The sequence below is a fragment of the Apostichopus japonicus genome, chromosome 14, assembly GCF_037975245.1.
Source record: "Apostichopus japonicus isolate 1M-3 chromosome 14, ASM3797524v1, whole genome shotgun sequence".
Taxonomy (NCBI): Eukaryota; Metazoa; Echinodermata; class Holothuroidea; order Aspidochirotida; family Stichopodidae; genus Apostichopus; species Apostichopus japonicus.
This window is the reverse complement of record NC_092574.1, coordinates 27,345,434-27,369,743: the sequence shown is the minus strand read 5'-3', so window position 1 is coordinate 27,369,743 and position 24,310 is coordinate 27,345,434. Positions and strand designations below refer to the sequence as shown.

Sequence of the window (24,310 nt, the reverse complement as noted above, 5' to 3'; positions counted from 1 at the left end):
GACAAGACCCCAATAGTTCGTATACTATTTTCCATCAGCCAAGTTAAATCTTCTCGTCTTTAATCCTCCTCTGCTTACTGTTGTAAACATGTATTCGTCCTATAGGTGGTAATACTTCAGGCAGATGATGTCACCCTCAAAACCCTCTCCTATTGGTTCATTGCCACATGTGTAATGTTCCACCGAACTAACTTAGTTATTAGTTTTGAAAATCGTTTTTTTTTCAGAATATTATACCTTTTACAGAAAACCCTTCATATAATTATTAAAAAGACTACAACGTTTGATTTTCTTCTCGATTGTATCTACTTTTCCTTCAGGGGCAATTTTGTGAACTTGTTAAAGACGTCTGCCTCAGACACAAATGCGTTCATGGTCACTGCATGCGGAGAGATGATGCCCACTATGACTGTGTTTGTGATGAGGGTTATCATGGTAGATATTGTGGCATAGAAATCGATGAATGCACATCGAATCCTTGCGCCCATAGTACGGTATGTGACGATCTGGTTGGTGGTTTTAGGTGAGAAATTCTTCCCTCTTTGTTTTTGAAAGTTAGCAAAGCAGCCGTTTCTAAAGCAATTTCAGGTTATTTTTCAGACTGATTGAAGCGCATATAATAGAATAACTAAAATAGAAACCCAAATATGGCAGTCAAGAAAAAGACCCGTACACACCAACGATGCGAAGGAAATGTATAACGAAAAGAGACAAACAACATTAGAGAAAATTATATATTGCAGCATAGAAATTAATGTTGTGCCTGATAACATAATATAAACATGTTAATAAACATGTTGCATAATCGGTTTTACAATATAAAACATCTTTAACAATAATCTGTTCGTATATTTAGTGGTTGGACTTAATTAGCATAACAAAATTAAAGACGAGTCGTGTTTGTCAAAACCATAAAGAACAAATATAAAACTTATTTAAATCCAATCTGCCAATGTTTGTTATCACTTTATAAGTTCCCATGAGCTATAGAATTGCTTTCATGTTAATGTTTCGTCACCCAAACATAATTTAGTTAAGATGAAGACCTTATAAATATTCTTGGAGAGCTAAAAATCACAAAATTACAACTTTCTTAATATTTTATTTCCAGATGTACTTGTGAGAGTGGATGGGAAGGAGAACTCTGTGACATTAGTCTGAATGATTGCATTGATCACGGATGTGTCAATGGAGCTACGTGCGTTGATGGGATGGAAACTTACTCGTGTATCTGTCCTACAGGTGACATCCTCTGCTGTTATCTTAGATTGCTTTATATAGCTTCAGAAACCATTACTTGTAGTTATTATGCTTCGTTACGGAAGGCGTTGAATTTTTTTCTACGATATAAACAATAGTTACAGTTATCGTAGTATTGTGTTCAGTCATCTAACAACATATAAATTGGGTTGCCTTTGAAAAAGAGGGAAAGCTTTGCCTTAGTTGCAGAAGATTCGATTAGGATCGAAATGTCAGACCTTCTAACTGATGCATTTACTTACAAATACCTTTTACAGTCGATAGGCAGTTTGCTAAAAAAAATTGGTTTATCTCTTTGATCTTTTAAATTGTCGATCTTCCAGAAGTAATTGACGAGAACCTTAAGCAGCCTATTTTCTTGTGTTAATTCTTTCAATTTGAGAAATGTGACTTGACATTAGTTATAAAGATATCATCCCTATGTACGGCAGATCATTTGTATACATAGTTTTATACAGTTTTCTGGCATATCTATTAGGCAGTTATGGACTATATCTTACAACATTAATTTAGACATGGCAAACACGTGTTCATGGCCAAATAGATGTGTGTTGAATACAACTTATAAGTTGATACCGATAATATCGAGTAATACTGACAATCACAATCACAACCACAACCACAAAAATCAAAGCAATGAGGATGTAACATGCATAACTTTATAATGAAATATGTATGTAGTTATGAAAAGACTATTGAAGTTGTACCCGTGTATCGGTTGCACGAATTTGTTCTAAGTTGTTCATGACACATTTCAAACATGCATTCATCCATACAGCTACATTCACCGAATACTGTATACTGTTGCTTTTAGCACATTGTGAGAATAGGGCCGTCAATCAAATATCTTGTTTTTTAATCTTCTGAAGGATTTACTGGCTCCCTCTGTAACGTTAATATTGACGATTGCCTGAATAAGCCCTGCCAAGGATTTGCTCAATGTATCGATGGTATTAACGAATATACATGCGAATGTCCCCTAAATAGATGGGGGACAAAATGTCAAGTGTTGAAGAATCCATGTCAGCCGAATCCATGTATGCACGGAGGACACTGTATCAACATCGGAATATTTGGAATATTTGGCCCTTTTTTCTGTGCTTGTCCTGATGGCGCAACTGGTAGCAGATGCGAGATTAACATAGATGATTGTGTGGATAACAGATGTGTTAATGGTGCTCCCTGTGTTGACCAGGTTAGATTTACACACATATATTTATATATATAAATATATATATATATATATATATATATATATATATATATATATATATATATTTATATATATATATATATATATTTATTTATTTATTTATATATTTATTTATTTATTTATATATATATTTATATATATATGACGTCATGTACCTGCTAAAATCCTGAGTCAAGACATTCTGTGACGAAAGGATATTTATGGATGATGTACACTTGTTTATGTATTGCAGAATGACGTTTAGCTTGTGTACTGTAAAAATGAAATTAATAAGGAATCTACTTATCATTCTTCATGTGGATGTAACTGTTGTTCCCTTGTAAAAAGGTCACCGGTCAGTATGTGTAATGTTCCTTCATAAACAATATATGTTTTGTTTCCACAATATATGTTTCGGTATGAGTTGTCCACAATAATTAAACACGTACATTTTAAGTTTCTAATTTCAGCAACTGCTAAATAGTTTGTTGGGAGGTTGTTTAATGGTTAATATCTTCAACAAACAGGTTGGATCATACTCTTGTTTCTGTCCCACTGGATTTATTGGCACTTTTTGTGAGGATACGGTTAGTCCTTGCATTGCACAGCCTTGTCAAAATGGAGGATCTTGTGTTGAGGAAGATGGACTTGCCATCTGCTCCTGTCTTGATGGTAAGTTGTGTTCGTGGAACATATAGTGGATTGACAGGCTTTTGTTTCTGGGTGGCTATTGGTGATTCTCTCCCGAAAAGAGAGATATAATATATTATATTTTGTTGTCTTCTGTCTAAATGGGAATTGGCAATGATATTAAAATCAGTTGGATGTATAATGGATAATGGTCACATCTATTGATTAAACATAGGGTACAAGTGCGTTACTTGTTGTTGAAATAGACCACTCAAAATTTTCATGGATAATGGGCGCTAGGTTACACTTTGACAAGTATGTTTATAAATTGTTTTGTGAGTTCCGTACAATTTACTTAATGCTACGTGGCACCTTACCAAATTTATTCATTATTGAATATCCACAAATAAACTTTGAGATGTTCCTTTAAGAATTACATTAGAATTTGAAGGAAGTTTATTATATTCTTCTTTTCATTACGGGAACTGCATTTGTATCTGCTTTTTATAAGTAGCTGGTAAGATATTCAGGTGCGTATCCAGGGGGGGGGGGCGTTGGGGGCGCGCGCCCCCCGGGTAAGGAAAAGAGGAGAGAAAAAAAGAGAAGTAAAAAGGGAAAAGGAGGGGGAAAAAGAAAAGGAGGAGAGGAAGGAAGGGAAAAGAAAAAGAAAAAAGAGAGAAAAAGGAGAAAAGGAGGGAGTAGAAGATAGCCAAGGCCTCGGGAAGAGAAAGAGGAACAGTCATAGTTAAAGCGCTGATCCCTATTATACACACAGGGTAGCCAGTGACAGATCAAGGATTACGGAGGGGGTGTGCGCCTCACCCTACCCCTTACACCGACATCTCCATTTTTGACGTTTCTATTTTTCCTCTCTCACTAATGTATCTATATAAATACTATATATGGTTTATCATAACGCCTGTGTGTGTATGGACGCCTTAAACAATTGTACAATTGTGCTATATGGAACCAACTGTGGCTGGTCTTGAACTCGACCGAGTCGAGTTCAAGAACATGACGCATTTTGGGAAGGGGGCGACCGCCCCCCCCCCCCCGAGCAAATTTTCTTTATGACATCGCTAGTAATTTCAAAATATACAATGCTTAGATGCAACATACAAGGCCTGGAAAGTGTCATTTCCAGCGATCTGGGAGGCATTTTCAGCCAAAATTTTTAATGTTCGCTTCGCGCCAAGTCATGGTGGCGCTTCGCTTAGATATTTTGCTTACAGGCTTCGCCCCTCCCTTGGCAATTACTCGCTACACGCCTGTTCGAATTTGTAAAGCAAAGAGCATATATAACATCATATCAGTGAGCAATGCATGCATGTTCCACGATGAACAGCCTCAAAAACTGTCTATGTGTGTAGTCAAAGGCGTAGGAGCCCAATTGGATTTGGGGGCTGTAATGACTTGCCCGAAAAAAAGCCAAAATTTTTCGCGCGCAAAGCGCGCGTTTAGCATACCGATGCCAATATCATATAAGCAAGCATCGGTCATTACATTGCATGGCATAGTGTACCTTACGGTCCGTGAAAGTCGCACATTATACCGCCGGATGCTAATGTAAACAACCAAATGTCTTATGTAGATGGAGATAAAGCATACAGATCCATTTATGTCAAAACTCTCTTTTACAGTAGTAATGTCGGCCAAGCTTAGACCTTTATTTTAATTACCAAGGAGATCATTTTTAAGCTATTCATTGCTATTTATTTTTCTTTCAGTAAGTGCCCGACAAAGTGGAAAAAATTTGGTTGCGGGGGGGGGGGGGGGGCTGCAGCCCCCGCCTCCTACGGGACCTACGCCTATGTGTGTAATGTTCGGTTTCGATATACCTGATATCGGAAATATCTGCTATTTTTCGTTTCCTTCAACCAAGTTTTATAAAAGCCATTATAAGAGGTTGCAATATTTCTACACCAATAAATTAACTGTGTCGGAATTTTCCAAAATTTCCTCACCAACATTCTTCATCATACTTTCCTCTACTCGTGCAATTTTGACCTGTCTGTTAGGGGTTCAAGGAGGTTTTTCTATATTGCTTGTCCATAGATTGAATTTTGTTCAACATTATGGATATGTTTTGAAGTGATTTTATTCACGAGAAATTTGAATTTTCAAATTCTCAACAAATAATGGGCTTAAAACCTTGAAAAGTGGGGCTTTCGGATATTGTGGGCCGTGACGTAGAACCACCTACAAAAGCAATGATCCATAGGACATGCAATGAGGTCGAACATGGTGTGTGACTGGTGACAATCTTCAAAAAGGTTATGGATGGAAAAAAAACTTTTGGGAAATACTTGGTTATCAGGCAAAAGTGTACATCTGCTTGGTCATTTTCAAGCCCGATAAGTGCCATTTCCGGTGATCTGGGGGGTATCAAAACCAGAAATTTTCTTGTACGCTCCGCGCCAACCGATGGTGGCGCTCCGCTTAGATAGTACTTCGCGCCCCCCGGGTTAGAAAATCCTGGATACGCGCCTGATATTAATACTACATGATACCACCCAAGAAGCTCTATTTGTTTTATCATTCGGTTTATAGCAACAAATTGTATATTGATCATTTAATATCCGTTCACCTAACCCCACTCCCTCCCAACTCCTTGCCCAATCACTACCAAAGGTAGATAACATAATGCATATTAAAAAAATACATCATCTCCTGGTAAGAACTGCCACTTTCAGTTCAATTTTTTCATATGCAGAGACTTCGCAGATTTGCTATGAAGGTAACGTAGGCGAAGTTCTAAGACGTATATAATGACAGATATATAACAACAACAAAATAGAAAAAGAATTATGTTGTCTTAAATAATCTGACTGTTGGTAAGTGTTATTAAAATAGAGTGTTTAAAAATATTGAGTTTATTTCTCCTTATGATATTTTTCAATTATTTTTCGCCTATTTCGTACAGGTTATGTTGGATCTAGGTGTGAGTTAGATGAAGACGATTGTATTCCCAATCCGTGTAGTAATGGAGGATCTTGTCTTGATGATATTAATGAGTTCACATGTAATTGCATCGCTGGTTATACGTAAGTAGTTCTTAAACTTCATATGTTTCGAGTCAGCCGCGTTTCCTTTGTCTAGAGAAATTGATTTAAATGCTGTTATTCAAAACACGCCTAACGGAAACCCTTTGTGGAAATTTGACCTACCGCAACGCACCGCCAAGAAAGAAAGAAAAATTTACCCTTAACAACTAAGAGACCAAAGAACATAAAATGTTGCTACAACTAACACTGTCAACATAGTGATGCACATTGTGTGTAATAAATACTAGAATCATGGAAAGCCAAATCTTTGGGCCGACATTTTGTGAAGGAAAATTATCGTTTAAAGAGGCAAGGTGTCATACCTATTCTAGCTGTTAAAGAGTAGGTAGAAAATATAAAGACTGACACTGTTTCAAAATAATAAAAGTCTACATGTTAACTTGTTTTATCTCGATTTCATTTTTAAAACAGCGGACAAACATGTGATGAAAATATCGATGACTGTCACGATAATGAATGTGAGAATGGTGCAACATGCGTTGATGGGTTGGACGGATATAGTTGTAATTGTCAACATGGTTTCCATGGTGATTATTGCCAGCTAAGTAAGTCATAGCAGATATGTTTTGGTCAGTTATTAAGATTTCTAATTTACACTGTATCTTAAATTTGATACAAAGGTAAAAATAGATTGATTTAGTTGAGGCAGAGGACAATTGTTTTACTCAGTACGTGATATCTACCTGAAGTTATTCTTGTGAAGACAGTTTCAAGAGGCAACGGAAATTGTTAATCGTCGTTTCAAATAATTGAGCCTTGAATGAAGCAATGAAATTCATAATTATATAAAAATAAGTTTAATGTACCAATAGATGGGCAACACTTGCTTACCCCCCCCCCCCCCACCTTTTCTTCCGCATATTCTGAATATTACTTAAAAAAAAACTGAAATGATATTTCTGCTCAAGTGTTTTGTTTAACACGTTTGGATCTAGTTATGAATACCCAAAGAGCGTATCGGAGACATTAAATGCGTAATTGTATACTGAATGTATTGAATTAGTTCTCTAACTGATTTTATTTCTATAATAATTTCGAATACAAATTACAAACATTCAAGTACTTACTTAACTGGATCAGATTGGTAAACATCCTATTAATCATATAATTCATCCACTGCATTTAACACGTAACAAGTATCGGACTTGCCACCCCCCCCTCACCATACGTTCCTCTTAGCCACGTGTTTCGGATGAATCATTTTTCTCTTTTTTTATTGTATTGTGCCGTTTGCACAATTTCCTTCATTTCGCACAGTCATTGTATTTCCAAATTTGTTTACAGAATTTCATGGTGACTTTGACCTTGAGTTAAATTTGGATTACTCTACCATAGATGTTATCCTGGTACAACCACGCCCAGTTTTTAATTTCACTGTTTCCATTTGGCTAAGATCGAATGTAATACATAATCTGGTCATCCTGGAGTACGTACAAGACGGACAATACTCACCTCTTGCTATAACAGCTACCACAAGTCAAATATTAGTTAATCTTTTTGGGTAATTTAACCATTCTCTTTCTTTACGTTATTGTCGTCCTATAATGTATTTTTGTCAACTTTGATAACATTGATTCATGAATCTGTTTGATTATTTTTTCCTTGTTTCCTCCCAAATTAAGTACTAAGTTATAAAACACCCACATATAAACAATTTTTTCCGCTTCAGGTATATTTTTATCATTTCAGATGATTAACGTATGTTTTCATTTAGGGTAGTTTATCTCCTTGGAAGTGGGAGTTAACCTACACGAATATAGCTTTTCTTTTGTATTGCCTTGGGACTATATTTAGTTATTACATTTCATATACATTATATTTGACTATGGTTGTTATATTCATGCTAGGACTAGTAAAATACACGTCCGTGCATGCTCTAACACTTCAATACTAACATATATGTACGTAGGACCAACCTACGTGACACATTATGTAATAGACCGCTAACCATGGCAGGGCTGATAACCAATTACGTGATAGATTTGTTATCTGCGTGAAATTATTCTGCAAAGCTTGGAGTAAGGCACGATGTTTTATATATAGTCACCAACCAATTGTTCTTTAAAAGTAGTCTTCGAATGTTATATATCTGTTATTTACTTTCTCAATAGTGGTGTGTTTGGAATTTATGGAACTGTTTTAGACGAAAAATGGCATCACTTTGCCTTAACCTGGAAACCTTACTGTTTACATGTTTACCTCGATGGTCATGATACTATGTTTGATGAATTGAGCGATAACTTCGATATTCGTCCCATCTTCAATCAGTATGGTAGATTCGTGCTTGGACGTTACGATGGAAATGGTACGTTAAAAGTTTACTTATTTATTAAAAAACCAGACAACAGAATGGATTCCATACGAACAATCGCTTTCAAACATTTGTACTACTTTGCTTGCAATTTAAGAAAGCAAGGTGTTCGCAATTTGATTATGATGAATGAAGTACAAACTACATTTGCTGGTTTCAGTACTCAAGAAGTGCGGAATGTTGCAAACCGTTGATGAGCTGCACCGTACTTGCATGGAAGACTTTTAGACAGTCGTCCTCCATGTAACTGTAGGAAGACTACAGCATGTAAGCATGCTTACGTATGGTAACTGTCAGAAATGTGTAACATACTTGATTATTTTTGCACATACATTGTCTGATACTAAAATATTATTGATCATTTCTGCATGTTATTTGTTTGTTACTTTCTGGAATGTTTCTGTATGTTTATCTTAAAAATAAACTTGAATATTTGTGCATGTAAACTGTCTAATACCTTTAACTAATCTGAATGTTCTAAATGTAAGCTTTTTAAAAACTGTACCATATATGTAATCACATGCAAGGGCGTAGGAACCGGGGGGCTGGGGGCGCCAGCCCCCCCCAGTGAAAAATGTGGGGGGCGGAAGTATCATTCCGCCCCCCGGTTCGCAAGTCAGAAAACCCCTTTTTCATTTCCAAATGAGAAAAAAATCTCATTTGGAGCACCAAATTGCATCTAAGGCCAGGTGAAAATACAAAATTAAGTTAACAAAATGGAGTGGATGTTGAAGTGTGCTATATTGCACCAAATTGCATCTGAGGCCACCTGGAAATGCAAAAAAAATCCAAAGGGGAGGGGGACACTCCCTCCCCTTAGACCCCTCCCCCAGGCCGGCCATCAGTCTTCAGCCCCCCCCCCCCACTCAAAAGTACCTTCCTACGCCACTGATCACATGATTAATATATGTAGGAATCCCAGCTTCTTCCTCCATTTGATGCTAGATGAATGACTTCATAAGGTATGGAAACAATGCAACATAGTGAATGGATGAAAGATAGATAAGCAATCACCTTTTGTAATGAAGTAGTGATGTTGTCATTGAATTATTTTATTCAGGCAAGTGAGAGTATCGAGAACAGTTCAGATATGTAACGCAGCTGCAGAACTTGTTTCACTTACTATTGCATTGGTTTTTGTTCAGCTATCATGTTATCTTCATAAAAATGCAAGGTTTGTCTTCTTGATTCTGTTTGTAGTACTTTAGGACTTTATTCAGTTATTGTTCGTCCTCAGGATCACCGTCCCGGTCGGACTTCACAAGGACCTTCAGTAGTGTAAACATTTGGCAATATGTGTTAGATAAATTGCTGATTCAGGAAATGGCCAACAATTGTTCTCATAATGCACGGGGAGATATTCTCATTTCACACGATCTGTTAGCAAGCATCGACGAAAGTGTAGGTGTAATAACACCCTCCCAATGTGAAGGTTCGTGTACTGTTTCACTTACAAAACTATCAGATTTCTTTCTTTATTGTTTAACTATTGGCTACTTATGATTGGTATCAATTCAGAACTTGGTGGAGAAATTCACTGTCCTACCAAAGGTTTTTTTTTTAATTTAAGAAAAGTTTATTCTTGCAAACAAGTCGCATAGCGAGGAAATTCTGAATGCAGATCACATTGTCAGATAGGCTATTATTTCTAATGTACCAAATTTTTAGGGCAATTGCAAAACAATGTTGTTGTAGGAAAGTACATCTTCGGAAGTATATCAGCCGTAATAACATCACAGGGTGTATCTGATCAAACATTAGTTTACATTCAATCAACAATAGCCTATCTACAGAAAGTAGCCAGATATTGCGACTTTATACTTCTGTTTTGGTTTACTTTTATTTATAGCATTTAATGACTGTGCGTCCTATCCATGCTCCCCTGAATCAACCTGCATCGACAGTTACCATGGATACACCTGCCTCTGTCCGCCATATCTCATAGGAACAACATGTCATGAGGACGTTATTGACTGTACAGAAGATTCTTGTGCTGCGGGGGCCACGTGTATTGACGGCCGGGGTAGTTTTACATGTATGTGTCCGGAAAACGTTAGTGGTTCTTCTTGTGAAATTTCTGTTGGTAAGTAACAATAGAAAATATAATCTCTCCTCTTAGTATAAGTTAACATCGTTATTGAGACTAGCATGCCGCGTTGAGTTCCGTTGAGATGGGATCAACTGTGCAGTATTTTTGTTGTTATGTGTTTTCAAAATTGAACAGTCCTTTTTTTTCATAAACTAAGCCTATGAATTTTTCTATTTCAGTTTACCTTGATGTATTTTTAGTAGCAGTTAACTGCAGGGCACATGCACAAATTTTGTGAAGAATAGTTAGCGTGACTAGTCTAGTTATATATTTATCACGATTTTTATTTATTTTATCAAGTTTGATTCTTGTAAAAAGTATAAGTTACAAATAAACACGTATTATCGATTTAAATCTAAAATTCTCTCTCACTTAAACTAAAGTTGCTCCTTATTCTGAAAGCGACCATTGTGTAAAGTTTATTGTAAGCAAGTAGAAAATCTCCTTAAAAGTATTCACGACAGCGAAAATCATTTTTTGCTTTAGTCGATGGCCAGTGGGGTGAGTGGTCAGTTTGGACAGATTGTAGCAGATCATGTGGCGGAGGCAGCATGACACGAGTTCGTTTTTGCAGCAGTCCTGCCCCTTCTAATGGCGGCTTACCATGTGACGGGGAAGACGTGCAGACGACAACATGCAATCTCCATCCTTGTCCAGGTGATAAATTCGTTTTCAAAACTGCAAATTATTCATAGGTCGTATTTACGTACAGGGATATTCCACATCAAAGATATCATCATACTAGAACATCTGACAAATATATATATTTTCAATTCTCCATCTCTACTCGACTAGAAGCATACCCTATTTCTTTATTGATTATTTGATATATATAAAACTCAACGGTTGCACGCTTTGGAGTAACCTTTTAGAAGAATGTTGGGACATTGTCATACGTGTGATTATCCTACAACTACACAGCATTGTTTAATCGCTTATGTGTGTGGTTTTCGTTAAGAGGTTGACAAGTGACTATTGCGTTTACACTCATATAACTTTGAACGTTAATGTATTTAAGTATAAGGTTTCTAGAACAAGATATAATATCAATAACATGTGTTACTAGCTGACAGTTGTTTTGTTGGCAAGGATTTGAATACTTGTCTTCATTCCCAAATTTAATATTTATGGTAAATTTAATTACTTGTCTACAGACACAACAACTATCATAAACACATCGATAGTTTGGTAATTTAGTTTATACGTAGCAGGCAAGTTCAGATACACAAATATCTTCTTCAGTCATTTAGGGTTTAAACAATCCCCAGTATTCACGTGTCTAGATTTAAGTCTGCGCAAAGATGTCGAAATCGCAACTTATGATGTTCAGATTGATTTTTCAATCAGGTTAAACTCAATTTTCTTCACAGAGTGAGCTCTCTTAAAATGTATTATTACATGTAGTACGAGCTGACTACAGTGTTAGAGCTACAATGTCATGAACGTGCTGATTGGTACAATTCATTTCACTCATATGTGATTCAAGACGCGCCCAAAGAGCGAATTCTCTCTGTTGGAATGAAAGAGGATAGTAAGCCACATACTATGTACACTGGTTTTTAATACACGTACTCTCCATTGTATAGTTCTATGCATCAAACGTTACTCACTTTACCCACAGCGTGCAAGCCTATACCTCAGTTTGAAAATGGCTACTTACGCTGTAACACTACAGAAGACTGGGAATATTTCTGCATCCATCAGTGTAACGAGGGTTTTGTTGCCAGCGTGCCTCCTCTCGAGAGCTACCACTGTGGTGTTTCTTTACAGTACCTGTGGAATGTGGAAACTCCGGACAACCCCTCTATGAGAGTATCTAGTTGTATCAGTAAGTTCATCGATGTAAAATAAATAAAATTATTATATCCCATTTTAACCCTGAATATATTATTAGTCGAAATAATGGACCATATTTCTGTAAGGTCTACGAAGTTATCAAAGTAACACCCAAGAAGAAGGTGGAAACGAAATAAAATTGAAAGCCAACACATGTTCACATAGGCTTATACATTAAATATTCTTTCGATTTGTGTTAACTTGCAGGACCAGTGTCACCGTCTGAAGTCATGGTTGAGTACTCAGGTAAATACACAGACTTATCCTGTACCACAGAGAACCGAGATAACGTGATAGAGGAGATAACCAGAGGCTCGAATCTGGTATTAAATAGAGTATGCCAACCGGGTACCGAATGCTATTTTGATGCTGTCCATGTGGAAGGTTGCCCCATGGACGATGAGATTGTTCAAGGGACCGAAGTCACCAAAGCAGTGACGTTTATAGTCAACTATGATCCTGAATTAGGTACGTATGCAAATATAACTATTGGAGATCATTCACAAAAAGATCATAAAATACACCCTCTTTTTGTATTGATTGAACGAGTTAATGACTAATTGATGGAAGTAAATCGATGCCCAACATTTTTCGCCAGTTATTAGTTTTAGTCACAAATACATATTAATTGAATCGAATTAGTCAAACCAATTGAATAACCATTGTTATAATCTATTTTGTAATGGACTTCTGGCGCTTGAAGGCCAGATTCATTTTTGTGGCTTGCAGTGCATCAGTATCTTGTCACGCATTGTCTATCATCTAATATTTATCATCTATTGTTTATCATTTATTGACCATTTCTTTTACCATAACAGAGACAGAATCACCAAGCGAGACAGATATAGCGCCGATTATTATGCGTTTAGTCGATGAGGATATAGATCAAGGTGGCGCTTTAATATCTATTTCTGGCCAGATACATCATCTGAATACCACCACTGTAAATGTTGAGGGAACACCACTCTGTCCGCCGGGTACTTACATCAACGGCCAAACATTGCTTTGTGGTCAGTTTTCCACTGTCATATATACATTACCCTGATTAGCCAAGATTATTACGAATAAAACTGAGAAATTGTTTAAGCTGTCAGAAGAATGTCCAGTAATGCAAGAAACCGCTTATTAACGTAAATGATAACTATAAATAAGCAATGAAAACCCAGTAGGTCTGTCTTATTCGCATGGTGGTTGCAATGGATATGTGTGGCTTTGTATTTATTATATGTAAAACCACGGTGGTTGCAATGGATATATGTGGACTTGCAGTTAATCTGTTTAAGTCCTTGTTGGGCCTGTAAAGCCTCCGTTATATGGTGGACAAGTCTTCCTGATTTGTATTGTCCATGATATAAACAGTTTCATCTAGCCACAGGGAGGGGGGGGGGGGTAGGGTAAGTATGACACAGCGGTGGTCTAATAGGCAATGCAAATCCAAGTTCTTTTTCATCTTTACAGATCAATGTTGTAAATCTGTTCCAGTGTTTTGAATTCGATGCCTCATTTCTTATACATTATATGTCTCTTTTCTCTTTGTGCTTTAGTACCCTGTGAGCGTGGTTCATTTTGGAAGGATCAGTCCTGTTTCTTCTGCCCAGCTGGTTCTTACCAACCAGATGTGGGAACAACATTCTGTATTGAATGTCCCCCGAGTACAACCAGCCATATTGGTGCTATTACTCTAGAGGAGTGCACCATGACGGATATATAAGTAAAAGTATTGCTATTCTTATTCTCCTTCCTTTTAATTTTGGTTTGTGGTTTTGTCTTTCCTTTTATCAGTATATCAAGAACTTACATAAAGTTGCGAATCTGCAAAGGGAGTCGTTTTGGCTTGTAATGTTTAAACTTCTTAAGAATACCTCCAAAGTGTTCTTTTGTTTTTGTCTTTTTGTTGCTTTGCATAGGTATTAACGTTTTCTTTTGTTTAAACAAGTAGGTATCTCACATTTTAAGTAGATAGATATTTTGTCGTGGTTTTCAAGTAACCGAATTCTTCTTATATGGCAATACAATTTCGGCGTGCTAATGTTAGACAGTTCAGCATTACTTTGGTTTGATGTGATATATTAGGATATAGCATAATCATGGGCTCATGAAGTCCACTCTGTTACTTCCAGGACACTGTATTTGCTGTATGTTTCTATTGTTTACCACATAACAAAACATACTTTCTTTTAAATTGATTCAGACTAGACACCGCGTATTCGGAATCTGTATTAATTGAAATTGAGGTTTGGTCTTACCATTCGTATATCTCATGAAATTGACAATTGTGTTATCCTGGAGTGCTAACATCCATCAGTCTAGCAATAGATCTCATTTATTAACATTTGTATAATATAATTTATTAATTACTTTTAAGCAGCTTTGTGTATTACATAAATATATTACGGGAGACATTATAATTGAACAAACCAAGACGCTATGAAAAAGCAAATGAGAACTGTGTCCATTTTCAATTGTATCTGTCGTCATTTATTGCAAATAGTATTTTTTTTTTCTGGAATGAACGAATTTCTACAGATGTGTTAATTCGAATATTGTTAAGATTTGACCATAGGTTACTGAATGTCGACAATTTCGGTAGAGCCAGGTACCACGCTTTGTACCCATAAGTCACTTTGATTGCCCTACACCTTATTTGGTATGGGTCTCCTATCTGCCACAACATAGCTTATTCCCACTAGTTACGGCTTCGACCTTTCTGTGACCCACTTCATAGATCTAGATTCTCTAGTAAATGACATTACCAGACGTTTTGCTTAGATAGGGTGGGATGACATCGGGAAAGAACGGTCGTGACCCTCGATGGGGAGCTCGGTGAGCGGGAGGGGCGGGGGGGGGGTTATGCTTCGATAGAAGGACACAACTTTTAATCAACAGCCTCTCTTAGGATCAACAAACAAATGGCCCTTATAAACGGCAGAGACAACATTAGGATGAATCTTCTGTACTACACTACACTCCGGTAATGTCGACATTACTCCAAGCATTACAAGTATATCATCCGGGCCTTCAACGGAGATATAGGCGCCAGGAAACTGGGAAATGGCGATAGTCTCGATCCGATTGAACAGACATAGGCCCTTTGACCATTAACATATAACTTTTTTATTTGGGATCAGGGTTGTAAAATAATTAATAGACTTTTTTTCAGAAAGAGATAAAAATCTTTCTAGAGGATTAACTTTACCTTCCCTCCTCCACATACACGCCTAAGAAAGCATCACTATCAATGTTTTTTTTTTCATTTTCAAAACACCGCCAATCACAAAATGTATTCCACACTTTCTTCTGTTAAAATGATAAATGGCGAATACGAATTACTCGTCTGAAGGTCGGTAACCAATATCGTTACCAGGATAATTTGTAGAAGATACTAGCCCATTAGTCTTTGTCACTATAGGGTTTAAGTAAGCATTCTATATTCGGACCCCATTGAGACGCAAAGTAGTATCCAACCTGAAAGGATCATCACAGTCATTGCGAATGCCTTCCATCGATTACAACTTCTGAGATCACATAGAATATTAATATTTTTAAAATTAATTACATAACAGACGCTCAACAGCCCTGGCAACGTTAATGTTCATAGCACAGTTCGATACTACTGATATATAAACCTAATACGTAATTTGTAGAATAGACTAAGCTTATGATGGTACTTTCATATACTTTCATAATGAAAACTTGGACCGAGGGAACTCAATATAGATTTTGTGCACCTCTTCTCATATATCAAAAATACTTGGCCTATTTGCAATATGGCACCTTTTCCGCTACTTAATTGTTTAACAGGGACGTCCTATATACATCTCTTTATTCCTATTGAGACAATTTACTCTTTGAGAGTGTTCAAGACTTTCTTCACTCTTCCTTTAAGAGTGAAATCCTACACAATTTATCTTTATTTCGCGTGGAGCCACTCTTCGTGAAGAGTTGAAGTCACTCTTGAAAAAGGCAATCACCCTGGACGTTGAATTGTGTGCTAAACACAACCAGAGAGCAAAATTACAATGTGGTTTCAATGATGCTACATGAATAATCGTATATGAATGTGACACACTAGGCTAGAGGGTATGGCAAGGATGAACACCATACTTCAATCTAAGTAGTACAGCAAAAGCATTGAGATATGACAAATAATATTCACATTGGCAGTTTATGACCGATATTTTGTTGTATTCAACATCCAGATTGATCTCTACCAAAGACAACAGGGTTCTTCTACTCAATGTGATACACATACAAGCCGTACATTAGGCGAATTTTACCCCCTGGTCCCCAAAATTTTGCAACAGTTAATCGACAGTTGGTCGAAACTTCCTGATTCATATCTACGGATGCCCTAAAGCTAATTTCTAATAACCAGTAGCCTCTCATATTATGATGAGGTGCAACGCACATGTCATCTAATAGGCTGGTCGGTGGGAGATAAGGTAGACTATTTGACCCCTGGTGATCCCAAAAGAGCTTTGACCTCCTTTAAAATCACTAGGCTTCTTTTTTCAATGTGTACCTACACACGAAATATGAGATTGGTCCAAGCTTCCCTTCTTGAGATATCGTGTTTACAAGCAAGGCGTCACACACACCCGCACGCCCATACACTCATCCGCCTGCATGTCTACAAAGTCTACGATTATCATCGAAACCAAAAAGAACAAAATGTCGTGTCACATAGTCCGTAACTTTCGTAACAGTAAATTTAAAATAAAAACGACAAAAATCTTGGAAGAACTTACGACTTATATAAAAAAAAAACGTCCCTCAGTGACTAAAAATAATTTCAATCCGATTGGGATATTTCGTATAAGAAACAATGGTCGACGAATACAGAAATGGATGTAGCACTTTACATTGATTGTTACATTTTGCCGCTTTTATTCTCTCATTCATAGTACTATAATCAAATTTTGTCATACTTTTAAATGTGTTTTTAACATTCCTGCAAGTATTCAATTGACCATCTGAAAGAGAACGTAGCTGTACTGGAGGAAAGGTGAACAGCATCTCGGTAGCTGCACTCCTAAAACAAAATATACAGGTTAAGTACAATATTACTTAACCACAAAGTAACATAAGGACTCCAAAACTTCTAAGTAAATTTGACCTAACCACTGATAGGTAAACGTTTACATGTAATTGGGGGTAGGACATTACGTTAATCTCGTGAAATTTCCCTTTAAAAACGTCGCAAATATGACACGTTACATACTACAAAATAAAGATATCAGAAAACAACAGTTCTTGTTTCGCTGATATAGGACATTTATAAGGAATAAACCAGGGAAAATATATTTATCCAGCTATGTGATACAGCATTGTAAGAGATTCTTTTGAAGATGCTGGTCTGAAAAGTATTAAAATTTAAGCTGAAATGCACAATTGAGAGGAATTCCATATTCTAATGATGAATATAACAATAATAATTATGATAATGATGATGACGACGACGACGACGATGATGATGATCATGATGATGATGATGATTATGATGATGATGATGATCATGATGATGATGATGATGATGATGATCATGATGATGATGATCATGATGATCATGATGATCATGATGATGATCATGATGATGATCATGATGATGATCATGATGATGATGATCATGATGATAATGATGATCATGATCATGATGATGATGATGATAATGATGATGATGATCATGATGATGATGATGATGATCATGATGATGATGATGATCATGATGATGATGATGATCATGATGATGATCATGATCATGATGATGATGATGATGATGATGATGATGATGATGATGATGATGATGATGATGATGATGCTGATGATGATCATCATGATGATGATCATGATGATGATGATGATGATGATGATGATCATGATGATGATGATCATGATGATGATGATCATGAAGATGATGATGATCATGATGATGATGATGATGATGATGATGATGATGATGATGATGATGATGATGATGATGATCATGATCATGATCATGATCATGATCATGATGATCATGATCATGATGATCATGATCATGATGATCATGATGATGATGATGATCATGATCATGACCATGATGATAATGATGATCATGATGATGATGATGATCATGATGATGATGATCATGATCATGATGATGATGATCATAATGATGATCATGATGATGATCATAATGATGATCATGATGATGATCATGATGATGATCATGATGATCATGATGATGATCATGATGATCATGATGATGATCATGATGATCATGATGACATCATTGAAAATCATTTGAAATCATTGTCCCATTTTAAAGAACAACGTGGTTGCTCAATACAACGGCTGTTAAATTTAATATAAGCATGTTGGCAGATCTAAGTAGTACAAACCAATGCGCTAGCATAACCTGCCGAGTAGATGGTCTAGGCAAATGTAATGAACACCTATCAATGGTACCCATGTATACGTGGGATAGAATTTATAATCCCATTCAGCTTTGTAAAAGCAAAGCTTGGACAATAAAATTTAGCAATATTAGCAGTATACGACGAGGCCTACCAGACATGTACTACAAATCCCTGACATACAGCACATTTGAATTAAAACACTTCTTTTACCAAACTACTTCATTATTAATCTTGATGAAGCTGTTGTTCCAGATAATCTGTTCACCGTAATTCGATACCGGGGTTTCATAGGTAAGATTGCTCCAAGCATAACAGCAGTTGCTAATATACTCGTTTTTTACCTTCCTAGAAATATCATTTCCCTTAAAATTACAACTAAATAGAAAATCCTTACCAACGTTTTTCACTAAAAAGTCGAAAAGGACTTTCCAATGGCCAACAGTGTGATCTGTATATTTTTTAATCCAAGTAATTTCATACTTTTCATAAATTCGTGCACGTTGATCATATTTAAGCCACCTTCTTCCTGTACAAGGCTGCATTAACATTTTCCACTTTATCTTTTGCCTTTTCCTCTCCAAATGAATTTAAACAGTAAACTGTTTAATTCCTTAAAAGGAATCTGGTGGGTTAGGCAGAACAGAGAAGAGGAAAACAAGTGGTGACAAAGCAAATCTTTTTATGATAACAATTTTGCCATATGGAGTCAGATCACGAGGAGATCACAAATTCGGGACACTTTTCAAACGTGACAGTTTTTGTAAATAATTTAAGGGGAAAAGGTCACATCTTTTACTTGTAAGTTTTATAAAGAAAACCTTAATAGGACCATCTGTAAAGGGAATATTATAGGCACTCTGACCATGAACATTCTGATTATGAGCACCGATAGGAAGAATGGTTGACTTTTCGAAGTTGACCTTCAGACAAGAAGCTTGTTTAAATTCGGTTAGGATCTCAACAACTCTCTTTAAAGAACAATTTTCACTGTCCAGCAAAATAGTTGTATCATCTGCAAACATAGACACTTAAATGTTAACATTGCCTACTGGAAGTCCGACATAAATACGGTCAGCACGCAATTTCAAAGCCACAATTTCTGCACACAACACGAAAAGGTATGGACTGCAGGGGCAACCTTGGCGCATCCCCCTTTTAACCAGGGAATAACTCAGAGGAGACCCCGTGATTCAAAACGTAAGCCGTACAGTTTTGCATATATATCTGAACCTAATGCATAATGCTATCCCCAAAATTAAAAAAGCTGCAGTGTATGGTACAAATTAACACTGTCGAAGGTATTTTCAAAGTCAACGAAGAGAATATAACCAGGCATATTTCTATCCTTTGCATACTGTATAACATCTAAGATCAGCCGAATATTTTCTCCTATATATCGGTTTTTAAGAAAAACAGTTTGATCAAGATGGACAACATGTGGAAAGACCTCATCGAGTCTTGCAGAAATACAAGAAGCAGAATGTTATAATCTACATTTAAAAGGGAGATTGGTCTCCAATTACTAATTTTCTTAATGTCTTTACCATCTTTAGGAAGTAAAGTAATACAGCTCTGACTTGCTCCGAAGAAAGTTTACTTATCAAATAACCCGAGTTCAACGACAAAACAAAGAAAGACTTAATTTCTGGCCAAAAATATTTGTAAAACTCAATTGGCAGAACATCGCCGCCAGGTACCTCACCAGAAGCCATACTTTTAAGCCCATTCCAAAATTCCTCCTCAGTCAAAGCACTTTAACAATTATTTCTTGAAACGTCGTTCAAACCCGGAACATGAAGAGACACAGTAAACGTATTATCCAAGCTAGCATTATTACATGTAGCATACAAACTTTAGTTAAAAGTCCGCTCATCGTTTTTAATTACACGGATATCGGTAAACTCAGTCCCATTGTCATCGACTAAAATTTTAGTTGATTTACGCTCACTATTTCGCTTCTCTAAATTAGGAGGTACTGTGTATTCCGCTCACCTTTTTCAATCCATCTCGCTCTAGAGCGTATCTGTAGTTTAAGGGACGACGTGGGATTGAAATTGTATTCAGTTTCTAAAGAAATAATAACCTTTTGCAGCGTTTGTTCCTTCGTTCTAACAAAACAAGATTTTTCTGTAGAGTATTTCTTAGACCAGGAACGTATGAGAAATTTTAAATATTCCCCAAAATTTTGTGGATTAGTTACATCTAGATCCCATTCTGCCAAAGCATCAGATACAAACTTACGAAATCCATCTAACTCTACATCTTTTAATAGGGAAGTGTTTAACTTCCAAAACCCCCACCTCTCTTAGAAGTTGAAGCATGCACGAATCTTAAAAATTAACGCATTATGATCGGACTGAATGGTTGATAAAGTATAACAGTCATTACAAAAAGGTAACAAGTTGGCCGACACAAGAAAAAAGTCTAACCTACAACTAAGTCCATCAACAATACTTGAGAACCACGTGAAAAGATACTTATTTGGGTTCCACTCCCTAAATACATCAACTAAATTAAAATATTGTATGCAGTCAAAGAGTACTTCTCTCGCTCTAAAATGTTTTCTTCTTGTGCGTCCCGTCTTGTCGAGATCAAGATCCAGAACTAAGTTAAAATCACCGTCCAATATAATGTTTATGCAAGTAAAGTTGGACGCTAGGCACCTATATATATTGCTAAAAAAGCCAGATCATCCCTATTGGGGGCATAATAATAATGGCAATAATAACAACAATGATAACAATAACAACAAAATTAATATCAACAATAATAAAAAATACAACAACAACAAATGATAATATTAAATAATCAGCAGTTATTTTTACAACGCTTAAGCCTTGAGATAGTTCTCAAATCAAAGGAATTAACTGCCTTGGTTGTATCATCTATCTGCTGGGATGATGTTCAGAATAGACAGGTCCAATGACATATCTCGTCTATAGTTTCACAATGTTTTGTTCTAGTGGATAATCCAATTAACGAAAGAAGCTTTTAAGTTCAGAGTTGAGGTCATGCATCATTGTGAAGCAAACAATCTATAACACTGAAAAAATGAAAGCATTTAAAACAAAATGGAAGAATATGGAATGATAATTAATGTATCAATGTATCAATTACACATCATTTTATTAAAGAAGCTTGCATACCAATAACACAATTATAAGTACAACATGTGATTAAGTGCAGATTCCCTCGACAATGCAATATATGAATATGCTAGGAAAATTTAAGTATTAGAATATCAACGAAATAAACAAAGCAATAATCATTCAAGGGAACATTTTAATCATGTGATAAAAGCATGATTTCTTTAAACTGTGACAACCAGTGACATCAATTTTGAGTGGACAACTTGAACTTAAAAGGCATAGCTGGTGTTTTTTTGACATCCTCTAATCCGTTCAAACTTATATTACATTGAATATTTACACTAGTACGGTACCTTTCCATTGATGTATGACACATTGTATTATTTTCTTTTGGGACTCGGTAGTACTTGAAAATACCTAGAACCCAAGGAATTGCTCTTTTTGAAAAAAATTCCTATAGGCGCTCACGTACATGCGGGTCACCCTGTGACGTACAAGTTGCGGAGTCGGTTGAGGAAACCTTTCGATCAAGCTATTCACTTCAGCACAAACACTACGCCGATACGACACTCTGTCATACTGTTGAATCAACATGCCAACGAGTTGTGTCGTAGGAGGTTACAAAAACACTTCTGAAAACCGAAATTTAATATTCTTTTCGATAAACGTCGCAGGCTTAAGATTAAGTAGCACCGGCAATGACTTTCTCGCTCCCGGGGTTTCCCATCGTCTGCAGGCAAATATATGTTCAGCGCACTTCGACACAGACACGTATTATAGGCAGTATCGTCTAGGCAGAGGCCCTCTAACCGTACAGCAGTGTTCGATTTTTCCGGTATCGCATCGCAAAATGCGATCCAAAACGACAAACTTGCGAGACGTTTCCAAATCAGCATCGCACATTGTGCCGATTTGTGCGATACAAATTCCTAGTCAGATTTGGGAGCAAACACTCAAACCTTAACTTACGAACTGTCGATCACAATGTAGAAGTTATAATTTATTGAGTTTATACTCAATGTACAACTTATTCACTTGACCGTATAGCGAAAAAAAAAACCTGAAAAAATATTATCCTACCATAGTTAAGTGTAAAGCAAATAGCCTAACCACCTCGGCGGTTACGGATCTCACGTAACTAAACTCCCTGGCAACGTGCCAAAAAAATGTTAACAAACAGGTTTTACACAGGGGATGAGCTCACAGTTGTTGGGAAGGTACCTGGGCAAATTCGCAGCACATGTACCGTGGTACAGTAGTTGGGTATAGGGTTAAATACTGCAGTTGTAAAAATGTACGCAACACATTGTTAGGCAGTCTAGAAACGGGGCTTTGCTGAACGTTGTTTGTTTCATAATATCGGAAGTTTGTAAGTTGCACTTTTTAAAGATTGAAAGACAGATTAAATCTCTTTTCATTTTATAACATAATATAGCTACTTTAACTTGTCATTTTAAAATTTTCATCAGTTTCGTGACAATTTAAATAAAAAAGTTGTCAGTATTTTGCATCCTCAACTGCGAATTTTTTCGTCGCCAGACATCGCAAAAAAATGACAACAATTTTCGGGGGCTTTCGCCCCCAGGATCCCCACGAGGGGTTCTAACCCATGACCCCACCATAGCCCTAAGACGGGCCCCTGGACACCACGTCTTTATGCTCGCACGTTACGCGTGCTAGGCAGGCGAACACCGGCGGGAAATCGGCAGTGTGTTCGCGGGAAATTGAACAAGGTTTTCCAACACTGCTGAACTGTGCAGTTACTGTATGCATCATGTTCAAGGTTTTCACGGAGGCATTTGAGGAAATGAATGGTTAGTACAGTGTATATATGCTGCACTAATGCTGTGTGTAGGCCAAGGTTCACGAAGGTCATTGATTATATTCGCGCGCCGTAGACGTGTTTTTAGATGTTACGGAGAGTCAGGTTTCCATGGATATTAATCGAAAATGAATCTGAGTTTAACTGACGCTAAAGAAATGGATCGTCTTGGGCAGATTAACAAATCATTGCAAGTATAAATAAGTACAGGTAGCTCTGCTGTTAAAAAGAAAAGTTCAATATCGGTTTGCTGTTATCGGCAATTAGGCAAAATTTTACCGATACCGATATGCTGCCGATATTGCAAATATCGGCCGATACCGATATTGAAAACGATTATCGTAGCAACACTAGTATAAATAATAATAATAAACAAACATTTTGTAGTTAATACATTGATCGCCAACATTTGGTCCGTTTTGTGGTAATTTCAAAACTGCTATTCAATATTGGGGAACTGCTATGCAACAAAAATATTGTATAGCAATTGTCGAAATTTGTTGCTATGCAATTTTTTGGCCATAAGTCGAACACTGCCGTACAGTCTCCCCTAATGTGGATATATGCCTACACTCATTGGTCACAATTGCCCCGTTATTATAATTTGCATATTCAATT

The 24,310-nt window shown here is 36.6% G+C and overlaps 1 protein-coding gene across 1 annotated transcript in view; it reads left to right on the top strand.

The window, feature by feature from the left end:
- LOC139980106 (uncharacterized) overlaps positions 1-14,332 on the top strand; it is a 57,123-nt gene extending 42,791 nt beyond the window's left edge. Inside the window, exons 39-53 of the mRNA XM_071991483.1 lie at positions 321-523; positions 1,112-1,242; positions 2,130-2,455; positions 2,980-3,124; positions 6,006-6,126; positions 6,559-6,692; positions 7,432-7,648; positions 8,259-8,452; positions 9,696-9,890; positions 10,308-10,541; positions 11,034-11,204; positions 12,169-12,375; positions 12,591-12,851; positions 13,202-13,393; positions 13,928-14,332. Of these exons, the coding sequence (XP_071847584.1) occupies positions 321-523; positions 1,112-1,242; positions 2,130-2,455; positions 2,980-3,124; positions 6,006-6,126; positions 6,559-6,692; positions 7,432-7,648; positions 8,259-8,452; positions 9,696-9,890; positions 10,308-10,541; positions 11,034-11,204; positions 12,169-12,375; positions 12,591-12,851; positions 13,202-13,393; positions 13,928-14,094 (2,898 nt within the window). The 3' untranslated portion in view covers positions 14,095-14,332. The remainder of the gene's footprint in view (positions 1-320; positions 524-1,111; positions 1,243-2,129; positions 2,456-2,979; positions 3,125-6,005; positions 6,127-6,558; positions 6,693-7,431; positions 7,649-8,258; positions 8,453-9,695; positions 9,891-10,307; positions 10,542-11,033; positions 11,205-12,168; positions 12,376-12,590; positions 12,852-13,201; positions 13,394-13,927) is intronic.
- The last annotated feature ends 9,978 nt before the right edge of the window (positions 14,333-24,310 follow it).